This window comes from Xiphophorus maculatus, chromosome 10 (assembly GCF_002775205.1).
Source record: "Xiphophorus maculatus strain JP 163 A chromosome 10, X_maculatus-5.0-male, whole genome shotgun sequence".
Classification (NCBI taxonomy): Eukaryota; Metazoa; Chordata; class Actinopteri; order Cyprinodontiformes; family Poeciliidae; genus Xiphophorus; species Xiphophorus maculatus.
Window position 1 is genome coordinate 4,700,658 of NC_036452.1, and position 14,054 is coordinate 4,714,711.

The following is a 14,054-nucleotide window of genomic DNA, read 5'->3' on the forward strand; positions in this document are numbered from 1 at the left end:
ACAGTTCAATGTTGAATTGAAGAGGAAAAAATTAAATAATTTGTAATTCTAACACAAAAACTCACAGAGACACCAAAGTTTGAGTTATTGATCATTATCTTGTGTCCAATAATATCCAATGGTCAAATGATGACATCACGTAGGCCACGCCCTCTGACAACAGGAAGTCTTGTATTTTTCTGTGAACGGTCGATAGCTTCTGCAACAAACTTTGCACGAGTGACCCTGGTGGGATCCTTGACGACCCTATGTCATCATATTATGACGTCATCTAAGCCCCGCCCCCTCAGAACAGGAAGTGCCGTTTTTTTACTTGGAAAGCTCTGTTTATGGCTCTCTTGACCTAATCAAGATGATTCGGATGATAAACTCTGTCAATGCTCGCTGCTGGCTGAACCTTGTGGGCGTGGCCAAATGGCGAATATCAGTCCCTCGCCATATTCATACGTTTGGCTCTAATTCACACATAGATCATCCGATTGGCGCCAAACTGGATATGTATGACCTTTGTTCACCTCTAAAGAGCCCGACGGGTTTGAAATGTAATTTGGCTCCACTGCGCCCCCTAAGTTAATACATCGGCTGTGTCTCCTCGATGCATCGACCGATCTGCGCCAGATTTTTTGACAGTCGTCGGGGAGCGCTGCCGAACACATTCAAGCGTGTCGCCTGGTGGACGGGTGTGGAAAATGCGCGACAGCTTCTGCGGTGGCTAGCGGGCGGCGGTGCTGGAAACTGCGGCAGAGCTTCTGCGGTGGGGAGTTGGCTGCGGCTCTGGAAATTGTGCGAGAGCTTCTGCGGTGGCTGGAACCCCCGCGGTGGCCAATAGGCTGGAGCGGCGCTTGCTGCGAGGGCCGCCCGAGGCTGCTTGCAGCTTTAATTAGGCCCGAGCAGCAAAGCGCTGCGAAGGCCTATTGTATCTGTACTGTTTCTTATTATTCTAACGATTCTGCCCCCCTCTTCGTGCGCCTTTTTGGGGGCTTTATCATATTCAAAAACTCACCAAACTTGGCGGACGCGTCTAGGCGGTTTAAAAATTTTGAATTTTAAGGTCACCGCAAAAATCGCAAAAAAAATTGCTCAACGGCGGCAACTAGCAATTTTCAACAGACCCATTGCTATTCACTTACTTCATCGTAGAGACTTGAAATTCGGTACAGTTGTAGAGCTCACTAAGACGCTCAGAATTTACAAGTAATGTCATAGTGCAAGTATCACAGGAAGTCGGCCATTTTGTATTGAAGGTCCATTTTTTACCTCGATTTTGACGTTTACAGCCTTCGTATTTGATCGAACTCCTCCTAGGGATTTCGATTGATCGGCTTCAAGCTCGGTCAGTCTGATCATAAGGCATGTCTGATTTAAAGTTATCAAATTGGAGAGTTTTGGAGCATGTTGAAGGGGAGTTACCAGGGGTCAAAGTTCACCTACACGCCATGAAACAAAAACCTCATATTTCCTATACAAAAACACATAGAGGGACCAAACTTTCAGTGATTGATCGGCATCGGGTGTCCTATAATACCCTGCAGTGAAATTTTTTTTTACATAGGCCACGCCCCCTGAGAGCAGGAAGTGTAATGTTTTACTGTGAACGGTCGCTATCTTAGCCCTTTGACCTAATCAACATGAAACTGTGTCCAGAGACAGAAGACATGTTGGTGTGTTGTGGATTCCAACCCCGACCGGCTGCGATGAAGCAGGTGGGCGTGGCGGCGTTGCGAACGCCGTCGAATTTCGTTTGGCTCTGAATTCCACAGTTTCGGGGTGAGCTGCTCCAAACTCACTAGGATGGATCCTTATCCATCCCCGAACAGGAATCCATAGCGATATTTGGTGGGCGTGGCCTAATTTCTCTATAGCGACCCCTAGAGTATTTTAAATGAACAGCCCAAAGCCATGCTTTAACTTAGAATTACAAAACTTGGTACACATGTGTATCTTGTCGGGACGTACAAAAAAGTCTCTTAGAGCCATGCTCTAAACCCAACAGGAAGTCGGCCATTTTAGATTGAAGTTCATTTGACCTCGATTTTGACGTTTACAGCCTTTGCATTTGATCGAACTCCTCCTAGGGATTTCGATTGATCGGCTTCAAACTCGGTCAGTCTGATCATAAGGCATGTCTGATTTAAAGTTATCAAATTGGTGACTGTCTGAGCTTGCTGAAGGGGGGTTACCAGGGGTCAAAGTTGACCTACTCGCCATGAAACACGAAACTCTTATATATCCTGCACAGAAACTCACAGAGATACCAAACTTTAAATTATTGATCATCATTAGGTGTCCAAAAATACCCTGTGGTCAAATGATGACATCACTTAGGCCACGCCCCCTGAGAACAGGAAGTGTCATGTTTTACTGTGAACGGTTGCTATCTTAGCCCTTTGACATAATCAATATTAAACTGTGTCCAGAGACAGAAGACATGTTGGTGTGTTGTGGATTCAAGCCCTGACCGGCTGCGATGAAGCAGCTGGCTGTGGCGGCGTGGCGAAGTGACCTGTAACGCCGATGCCATACGTTTGCTTCTAGATTCCACATATTTCGACCGAGCTGCACCAAACTTGGCCTGACTCATCCTGGTGTGATGCCTGACAATGCTATGTCATCATATTATGACGTCATCTAAGCCGCGCCCCCTCAGAATGAATTAGAGAGATCTTCTGTGTAATTACATAATAAACAGTCCATGTTCGTTGTTTGTAGGGCAATGCTGCCCTCTGCTGCCCACTGAAATAGTTTCATTATTTCAGTAATTCGACACCAGAGGGCAGCATTGCCCTATGGAATGACAGTTCAATGTTGAATTAAAGAGGAAAAAATTAAATAATTTGTAATTCTAACACAAAAACTGACAGAGACACCAAACCTTCAGTTATTGATCATTATCTTGTGTCCAATAATATCCAATGGTTAAATGATGACATCACTTAGGCCACGCCCCCTGACAACAGGAAGTCTTGTATTTTACTGTGAACGGTCGATAGCTTCTGCACCAAACTTTGCACGAGTGACCCTGGTGGGATCCCTGACGACCCTATGTCATCATATTATGACGTCATCTAGGCCCCGCCCCCTCACAATGAATTAGAGAGATCTTCTGTGTAATTACATAATAAACAGTCCATGTTCGTTGTTTGTAGGGCAATGCTGCCCTCTGCTGCCCACTGAAATAGTTTCATTATTTCAGTAATTCGACACCAGAGGGCAGCATTGCCCTACGGAATGACAGTTCAATGTTGAATTAAAGAGGAAAAAATTAAATAATTTGTAATTCTAACACAAAAACTGACAGAGACACCAAACCTTCAGTTATTGATCACTATCTTGTGTCCAATAATATCCAATGGTTAAATGATGACATCACGTAGGCCACGCCCCCTGACAACAGGAAGTCTTGTATTTTACTGTGAACGGTCGATAGCTTCTGCACCAAACTTTGCACAAGTGACCCTGGTGGGATCCCTGACGACCCTGTGTCATCATATTATGACGTCATCTAAGCCCCGCCCCCTCAGAACAGGAAGTGTCTTTTATTTCCTTGGAAAGCTCTGTTTATAGCTCTCTTGACCTAATCAAGGTAATTCGGATGATGAGCTCTGTCAATGCTCGCTTCTGGCTGAACCGTGTGGGCGTGGCCAAATGGCGAATATCAGTCCCTCGCCATATTCATACGTTTGGCTCTAATTCACACATAGATCATCCGATTGGCGCCAAACTGGATATGTATGACCTTTGTTCACCTCTAAAGAGCCCGACGGGTTTGAAATGTAATTTGACTCCACTGCGCCCCCTAAGTTAATACATGGGCTGTATCTCCTCGACGCATCGACCGATCTGCACCAGATTTTTTGACAGTCGTCGGGGAGCGCTGCCGAACGCATTCACGCGTGTCGCCTGGTGGATGGGTGTGGAAAATGCGCGACAGCTTCTGCGGTGGCTAGCGGGCGGCGGTGCTGGAAACTGCGGCGGAGCTTCTGCGGTGGGGAGTTGGCTGCGGCTCTGGAAATCGTGCGAGAGCTTCTGCGGTGGCTGGAACCCCCGCGGTGGCCAATAGGCCGGAGCGGCGCTTGCTGCGAGGGCCGCCCGAGGCTGCTTGCAGCTTTAATTTTGTGTTTAAATTGGTCTTTGTGCACTGATTGTGGATGTTTCCTTCAACTTAAAATACAGGAAATGCTGCTTAAATACTCAGTTGGTTTTGTTTCCTTTAAGGTTTTATGGGCAACAGATGCTTTGAAATCCATAAGTTGTCTTGAGCTGGTATGTCAGGACTTTACAGAAAACCAGCAGCAGCAGCAGCAACAACATGCACTGCCCTGAAAACAAACACTGTCAGTTTTCTAGTCCTGCTCTGCTGATTTGCTAGAGTAAGTCTCAAAGGTCATTGTTAACATGGAGTTAGTGAAAGCTTCAGATGCTTCATTCCTCAGGGAAAATTCCTCTGGAGGAACAGTTCAGAAAAAAAAACTAAAGGAATCCAAACAAAAATACAATTTTTTTCAAATTAAAACATGTCTGCATGCAACGCAATTACTACACTGTAAAACATTTGAAGGTGGTTTAACTTTAAACCACTCTGCTGTCTTGAAAATGCAATTTAATTCATGTTTTGGTTTTAACTCAGAAATTAAAGTTCATGAAGTTGATTTAACAACAAGAGACAAGTTTTCTAAACATTGTTTTTTAAGTTAATTAATCTTGAATTCTGAGTTTAACTTAATGCTGCAATTTAAACCAGATTATTATTTCACTGTAAAAAACTTGCCCTCACCTGGTTAAAGAGAACACATTTTGCTATTATTTTCACTCACAATATCAAGTTAAAATAACTACTTAATTTATTTTAGTCATTTAAATTCTAGTCTCAAATTGCATAAAGAAAATTTCGGCGCTGATTTAAAATCACAATGAATTCAGCTCAAAAACATTTAGTGTGAGCAGGATGTTAGTCTCAAAATAAACATTTGCATTAATAAAACACCAGAGTCAGATCAATGTAACGCACTTCCATCTCACCATACGAAAACATGCCGCTAAGCATTCTGGGAAATAGTTCCCACTCTTTTTCTTCTTTCAGTTTTTTTAAGTGCTAACCTAAAATGACTAGTTTATTCAGCTCTTGGAGGTTTGACAAAATTAATAACCTGGTTACCAAATTGCATTGTTGTTGCTCTCCTGAAGTGTATATAAAGAGTGACAGCAAGTTATGTCACTTCCTGTTTCCTCTCCTGTCAGACAGAAATGCCTGTTTGAAAAGGTTTTGATCTTTGAAACCTTACTGCACACAATCAGCGATAAGTTCCTTGTGTTCAGTAAATGGTAAAACCTCTTGTTGATCTAACAATCTTACAACATTATCTCTCAAACTCTCTGTTTGCTGCCAGTTAAAGCTAAATCTGTTAGCTCAGCGCTACACCAACCGCACCAGCTGCCCACCAGAACACAAGCTTTGGACCCATTTGCATAGTTAAAACCGAGGTTTGTACTGTTTAATGATTTTGTGTTTTACGTAATAAGTTGAAAAAAAATTTGATACAGTATATTTATTGTTATGGGTTTTGGTAATTTTAAGCTGTAGTGTATTACAACCAAACATAGGTCAGATTTTTTTTGGCTGATTTCATTTTTCTGTGAAACCTTTTCTTTTTGGTTGAGCTAAAAACTGAAAGGCCTTCTATTTAATTTGTTTTTCTTTTGCAGATTTGTTTGCATAACTAAATGTTTTGTGTTTATTTGTTTTGCTCCTGATTTGAATACTTTATTTCCCCCCTTTAATCCTTGTCTCTGTGGTCAATGGCATCTTTTTTTTGTATGGGGCTCTTTCTGAACCTGGATTGTGAAATTAAACTATCCAGTATATTGGTTACATAGGTTTATCTTACACAAACTCACACATTTAGGTTCAAAATCTAAAACTCGTTAAATTTATTTGACTTAAAGAGCAGAAGATAGTAGACACAACTAAATGCCACTCAGATGTTTCTGTCTTTACATAAAGGTAGTGTTTTGTTTTTTAATGTGAATGATGCGGCTACCTGTTTGTGACTGAGTCTGGCCCTGCTGCTCCTGCAGACTTTGGCTGTCCACAGAAATGCCGCTGTCGCTGTGGAGCTTCTCCCCCTCTGGAGACGGAGTCTGGTTCGGGTTTGTCGTGCAGTTGTTCGCTCCTTGCTTGTTCTGCTTACAGCTGTTCCACCTGAATGAAAAATCAGTGCAAACAAAAAGTATGACCTTGAACTTTGCTTGGTGGGACGAAGTCAGAGTATCCAGAGAGAGAAAATGCAACACCTGCCTGCTTTCAACACTCGATTTACTTCTCTGGATTGTAAATGTAGTTTGATTTGATTCTAGTTTTATTATTGTTAGTTTCCTATTTTTGTTAGATCATTATTCTTCCTGTTTTTCTTTAGTCCTTTGTTAGTGATTCTAGTTTATTATGTTTATTTCTTGTTCCTAGTTATTAGTAGTTACTGTTAGATGCACTTCCTAGTCCCCCATTCACTTTTCTTTCTGTGAGGTTAGTTCTAAAAATAAACTAACCAAAACCTAATTATGAAAAGTTTACACCAGGACTTTTAATACAGTGGTAAACATTTTCATTGTGCCTCACTAATACAACATTAATACCTAAACATATGGTGCATACAACATTTATGGCAGTAATGGATATGGTGACCCATAAAACAAGCAGATTGCTGCCATATTGAAATGTAGAAGCAGACGATTTCATTAAATATGAAAAAACAGCCATATTTTAAATCTGGTGAGTTCAACATTTATTTATTTACTTAGGCATATTGCTGGTTTTAGACACTTGACTGGGATGATGTGCAAAATTCAGATGGGGTCAGGAAGTGGATTTCTCCGGTTCAAAACAGGACAAAATGGATAACAATGAGTAGCTAATGCCCTAAATGGGCTGGCACAGACGAGGTATCTCGCAAAAACATGCGTATATTTAGGATATGATCCATATTATCTTGGTAAAAAAAGACTTTTCATAAAATCTTGAGAATTTATCTGGTGTTGAGGCGATCGACATAACTATCTGGTGCTGCATAGTTTATATTATATGACGAGCCAGATGAAAGCTTTCAAAAGCCTGAAGCATAACAATGATTTTGTTTCAGGTTGGGTCAATCAGTTAGGATCAAAAGGAACATTAAACTGGTTTCTGCCCGGGTAAGTAGTGAGTTGTGCTATTTTAAGGAATTAGTCTATGACAATAATGTTATCGCTAATGCTAACAACAAGCTAACCCATGTTATTTCTATGTGCTTGGATCTCCTGGTAAATAATATATTTAGCTTCTGTAAACCTAAACTTATGCTGGAGTTGTATATTAATGTTGAGTCGTACTGCATTTCTATACGGTAGGCCAACCGTTCGCGGCGATCTACAGAAACCTCATTAAAAACATGGTTTGATCAAGCTAAGGCGTAAAAATAATATATCTTACCTTACATATGACTCCTTGTCTTTCTAAGTAACTGTCCAATAAAATATCTGAAAATACAATTTAAACAATGCGATTGTTACCTGTTAGAAAGTGGTCACTGCAAATTCTGGCACTGTTGGTTTCTGCACCTCCTGTTTTTAGCCGTAGACTGTTGATCCAATTTTATTGTCTTTTTTCTGTAAGTTTTTAAAAATTAACTTCCTTGTGACCAACTACCTTTGCAACACAAAAATAACTTTTATCTTTCTCTCTACTAGAACGGTTAGAACAACCGTACAGCACACAGACATTTTGAAGCTGGATCAACAGAAGTAAATGGGCTACATTTAGTTCCTGCCCTCCATCTGCATTGGGTGACGTCGTGCTGCGTCATCTGAAACCCAGCAAATGCTTTGTTTTTGTGATTCTTTATGACGTCTTTAACCACTGAGTGCTCACCTCTTAAAGATGATGAAGGCCACAAGACCCACGACGACAGCTGCCAGGATGGAGCAGTAGATGGGGATGAGTTTGTCGTTAATCCCCTGGTAGAGCCTTTCTTTGGAGTCTCCATTGGCGGTGGCGGTGGTGGTGTTGGGACTAGGTGCCTCTGGTGGGAGGTTTTCTAGGGTATTGTATTCCTCAAACATCCCTGGGAAACTAGTATAAGGCGTGGATGTCTGCGTTGGGTAGTTTGCTGCAAAAACAACCACATATAAACTGGGTTTTATTATTAAGTATCATAAATACAGTAGAATAGCAGCATTCCAATGACGGGCTTTAGCTTGTTTGACTCCTTTTGGTGTCACTCCAATATTCTTTCTCCTTTCAGCTTTCTGTTTGATATACAGCCAGCTTCTCCAGACTATAAACATTTACTGATATTTGAATTAGTGCTTGACCATGTTTGCAAATCTCTGTTTGGTCTTAGACGTACATTTATTCAGAACTCATTATCAGTGACAGCTTCTCACAACTGGATTAAAATACCAGAGAACGTTAGAACATATGAGTTTTAAAAATCATTTTCTACTAAATTAAATGCATAAAAACCAGAACAAAAACAAGAATCACATGATCGGTGCCTGCATATTTTATTATATAGAAGCTATTTGTCTATATTGCATCATAATATATTTTATTATAAGGATTGTACTCTGACAATGTTTGCTTCTCCATAAGTTGCAGCTTATGGAGCGACATGCTTTTAAATATCACATACAGGATTGAAGATCTAAATTCTACAAGCTCCTGTTTCCTTTTCAGCCTCTGTCCTCCATAGCTGCAAATGCAGACACACATTGGATCCCACATCGGGGTCATTTCCCCCAAATCCCAGAGGAACCATTAATGAGCGTAAGAGCAGATTCGTCCATCCAGTCCTGCCCGCATTCCTCCGACCATTAGTGGACATGTTCCCTCCTCACAGCGGATATGGAAACCTATCCTCGCCTGTCACTTACTTACACTTGCTCACATCATTAACAGGAAATCAGCGTGTTGGCTTCCAAGGGCTTTAAATACTTGAGGAGAGCTGCTGAGTGCAAGGCGTCCATTTTTCACTGAGGAGGTGAAAACGTTTACAAGACGATGCGGTGAGCTGCTGTGGAGCTTTTGGCAAATGAATTTTCAGGGATGAGAAAAGAGCTTTGTGGAAACACCAACACTTTCCTACTTGTTAAGGACCGGAAACTGTTCTTAAGGCTGTTTTATTTGTTCCACCCCAGTCTTATGACAACCTTGCTGAACAATTATGCTAAAGTCTAAAGCCTCAGCAAAACTGAGGCACCTTTTATTGGTGTTCAACATGCTGCAAATCAATTAATATTATCAGATTTGTGTATTCATAACTTATAAAAGGTATCTTTCTCTTCCTTCCTTCCTTCGCTGCTCTATTTATTGAACTGTTGACAGTTTAGTATTTGTTAGATAACCAATTTATGGGGGAAATTTTCTGCAATAACTCGAGAGCACATATTTTCAGTTTGAAAGCAGGACTTCACGTCTTTCTTCTCAAAACTTGTAATTCTCGTACTCAAAACTTCTGCTCTCCTTCAAATATTCACTGTGCTCTCTCAAACCTGTCTCCTCACGCTCGAAACTTGTCTGCTCGGATCAAATCTCCGCTTGCAAACCGCTCTGATCGCTTGCAAATCATTCTATACTCGCTTGGAGCAAAGAAATACCATTGCCTGGCAACCTCTCAGCCAATAGAACGAAAGTGTTATACTGGGTGCGTTTGTTTCCTTCTAGTGGGAGTGCCTGTGTGGCTACTACTGACCGACAGGCAGACAGATATGTTGTGACTAAGTTGTAACACAGCTGGTTCTGTGGATCCATTTTCTTTGGTTGGATAAACAAACTCCAACCAACTGTCCAACCAACTGTCAGCTACTGACAGTTAAAGTGTCAGTAGCTGTTAGTGATATTATATATTTAGTGTAACAAGAAGCAGAAAGTTGAGGTCATTGTTTCTCCCTACATCCAGTGGGTGGCACAGGTTTCCACACTCAATAGTAGCCACACAGGCACACCCACTAGAAGGAAACAAGCGCACCCATTATAACACTTTCGTTCTATTGGCTTAGAGGTTGCCAGGCAACAGTACGTTTTTGTTTCAAGCGCAAGCAGAAAATGATTCGCAAGCGAGCAGAGAGGTTTGCAAGTGGAGATTTGATTCGAGCAGAGACAAGTTTTGAGCACAAGGCGACAGGTTTGAGAAAGCACAGGGAATATTTGAAAGAGAGCAGAAGTTTTGAGTACAAAAGACATGAAATCCTGCTTTCAAACTGAAAATGTGTGCTCTCAAATTATGACAGAAATATTCCCCCATACCAACTGCATTCAGCTAGCTCAAAAATTATATACCTTTACAGAAACCATATTATTAAAGTCTCTAAACTGCTATGTGGTCATTCGGACCTATGTGCTGTGATTATTTTAGGTGTAGGATTTATAACAGTCTGACAAATGGCACGTCTCAAGCAAAGTGTTAAAAATATCTGTAAACGGCTCATCAGTGCAGCGCTCCGCGGTTTCTAGTAGCTATGACTCAGCAGCTACGATTTATTGAGGAGGGGTCACCTTCCAACCGAAAGGTCAACGCCCCCCACGAGTGAACTGAGTGTGTTTGCATTAAAGTACTCTAAGCAGATCAAAGTTAAAAGTTTTATGTTTAAAATGTATTGAGTTAATGTCAATGAAAGTTTATACTACTATATGTTTTGATTTGAGTGAATCTGTAATGATCTGTATGTTTCTGTGTTGATTATTTATTTGCTTAGATTCTAAGAAGAAACTATAATCAGTCATGTCCCATTCAGCCATTTTCAGCACAAGACAAAAAGATGCACCAGTATCACCATGATCTCCATAGTTACCCCACCTCACCCCATTATCTTTTACCCCCAAGAAGACATATAAACTCAGGAAACAGGACACCATTCATTGACAAAAATGTCCTTTGACCAGGACAAGGTCCCCTCCCCACCTTCTCTCTTCGTCTTCCAGGCTTCTACATTTTATCCTTGTGCTGCTATCAGTTTTCAACCTTCTGTTTAGTTTCGTATTAATTTATTGTGCTTCTAAGTCACATGAAATTATTACTATGTAACCTTCTAGATTACATGTTTATATGTTTGACTTTCATTCCAATTCATTCGTTATGCTGAGCTATATGAATGTTTAGTTGACAAATCTGCATTAGCTGTGTGATGTTATCCTGCCAGTATGGACCAAAAAGTCTGAGAAGGATGCTGGATACCTTGGATCTATAAGATATGGATCTATGAGACAGAACATTAGTCCAGTTCTGAAGGAAAAACGGGTCTATTGTGGGCCAGCATAACTCTCCCTTACACCCTCAGCTTTAAACATTTAAAAAATGAGGAGGCTACAAATCAAGCCTGGAGACTCCAGGTGCCTCCATTACCCAAGCTTGTTATTAAACATTTTAAAGCTGAAAAGTGCAGAGCTTTTAAATTAACAGGATCTGTCAGCTGGAAACCAACTATAACAGTAACAAAACCTTTTAATCCATATTTTTAATGTCAAGTCTGATTGTTAGTAATATTAAAATTATTTTTCTTCTCGCTTCATCTGATAACGACTTGTGACAGGAAATCCACTCATGCATGTGTTGTCAAGCAAGTAATTACATAGGAAGACGCTGTTACCTTACGCCCTTGCATGAGTGCTTTGTGTGCGACGGGTGTGTGTGTATAAGTTATTCAGCCACACCTGAGTTTAACTTGTAATTCCAGCAGCTTGCAGCCTCTTGCAAACAGGTGTTGATGTTTCAATACCTTGCCGTCTTAATGTAAAGGAAAGGAGGAGCGGTTTTTTTATAAGCTGCACCCACCCAGATAAAGCAAGACAAACCCAGAGCAAGAAACAAGCAACAAAGAGAACCAACAGATGACACTATCCCTGTTCGTTTTATCCATTCTTTCTCACAACTTTCTCTTTTCTCCTTGAGACTTCTGGCTGTGATTCCAGCTTATTTGACCCATCTCAATTTTCTATGCGTATACTTGAGCCACACCTCTCAGTGTGCATGTTTGTGGATGGGAAGCTGCCATGTGTGCACGCGTGACACTCCAGTGGATGTGTGTGTTTGCCTCTTCTGCAGCAGAATGTGATCGGCACTCGTAGAGGTCAACTTGGGAAACCCGAGAGCGCAGAAGAGTAACTCCATCGGTTTTATCGACCAAGCCACATTCTGAGCATCTGTCCTCCTTCTCCACCCTGAGAAGCTTTCCATCTCTGTCGTTTGTGAAGCTCTCCGTTTCTTTCTCCTGTTTACCGTCAAATTCAATATTTTTTTCATATTATTTTTAAGAGGATGAACTTCCTTGATATATGTGGTATATTTTTGCCACTTAAGCCACAAGCCTGAGAGTCTTTATTGTTTGCATTGTTTATTTGTGGGACAGAAAAGGTTCAAGTCACTGAAAAGATAAACGGGGACATTTTAGTTCAGCTGCTCTGAAGATAATAAAAAGAAGGTGTGAAAGTAGCGCAATGTTCACTGCAAGAACTATAAAATCTGACCAAGTAGTTTCAGTCAAGTTTCTAGTGCAAAAATCTTAGTATTCCAGAAATAAGACAAAACTAATGTATTTTTCAGCAAGATATAGGAGCTTGTTTTAAGTAAATAATTCATTAATATTGTACGACAGAATATATTCTTATAAGTGAAATATTCTACTTTTTTATTATTACTAAGAAATTATTAACTTATAAAAGCTCCTATATCTTGCAGAAAAGTTAGTTTTATGTACTTGCTTTGACACGATTCCCAATCAACACCGTTTTGTTTTTATTCTAATACGCTATTTAAAAGTATTTCATATGAACCTCATCGCACCATGTTTAATTCCTAAGAGGAAGTTATGGTTGTTTTGAAGCAATCCGATTGGCTGATTGGTTTTAACTTTGAGCTACACTGCCCTCTATGGGTCTGGCATGTTTACAGCAACGCTCAGTGACAGATTTGTGTTTAGAAAAACAGATATTTCCTTAATACCAGGCTACATGTGGACAAGGCTGCAGAAAACCCATCTTTTATTGATTGTCATTCTTTATGCCACTTTATACCGACTCCACTGGAGACATCTATGGGAAATTAAAACACAACATCAATGTGAAAGGGACTGGACTTGACAAGGACACTTTCAACCAACACAAGACTCTAAATCTTCATGAGGAAAAAAAAAACGTGCTGAACTTTTGACAACGAATTGACGGCACGAGTGCGCACAGGGACTGTTGTGTTCACCCCTGCCACCCGACACATTCGCTCGTGTAAAAATCACCCCCCGAAAACTTTCCCACTTGGAATGTCAGGGCAAATTCCTGCGTGCTGGCTGGCAGCTTTAGGAGACGGAGTCAGGGTGCATACATGTTGTCGCCTTTAAAAACGTCCCTCATCGTTACAATGTGCATACTGTGTGGAGCAAGGATCAAGAGGGTAAAAAAGAGGAGGTCAGCTGCGGCCGTACACCCCAGCTCAGTTGAGATATAGGTCACTGCAAGTGATCCAAGCCATAATCCGCACAAAGACGGACTGTGATGTACAAAGACTGACAATTGTTAAGTGGGAGTGGGTTTGGGGATTCCTCATATCTGTAGAGTTGATGTGGTTTTACACACAGAAAATCAGGAATGTTCATGGCATTTTGTTCTTTTGTCATTTCCCCCATTTGTCTCATGGTTTCTTTGTTTGTCTGTCAGATTCCTTTCAAATGCACATTAGGATCACTAATTTATTGTTTGGTGGTGATAACTAGACTCCCTACAAGTTAAAAGTTGCATCATGTTAAAGTGATGTGTAAAATATAACTTTTTCAGAGCTGTATGGGTGTATATATAATGTAAGAGAAGTTTTGACACATTTGTTTACTAATTTATTCAAAGATTATTCATGTTTTTTTTTATTAAAAGCATAAATGTCAGTGTGTTTTATATCAGACCAAAAAAATGCAGATACATTTTTGATGAAAATTGTAGAAATTATCTTTTTTTTTATTAAAACGTAAAACATAAAGATCTTTGAGATGATCTTTTGAGAAATGCCTGTCTCACTGAAGACTTTTGGACTTACCTGTATATT

General features: G+C 40.6%; 1 protein-coding gene across 1 annotated transcript in view; it reads right to left on the reverse strand.

Moving 5' to 3' along the window:
* Nucleotides 1-14,054, reverse strand: part of LOC102224526 (tumor necrosis factor receptor superfamily member 16-like) — a 45,176-nt gene that overhangs the window by 5,795 nt on the left and 25,327 nt on the right. Inside the window, exons 4-5 of the mRNA XM_023341477.1 lie at nucleotides 7,901-8,138; nucleotides 6,039-6,199 (exon numbers count right to left, since the gene is read on the reverse strand). Coding sequence (XP_023197245.1) covers nucleotides 6,039-6,199; nucleotides 7,901-8,138 — 399 coding nt within the window. The remainder of the gene's footprint in view (nucleotides 1-6,038; nucleotides 6,200-7,900; nucleotides 8,139-14,054) is intronic.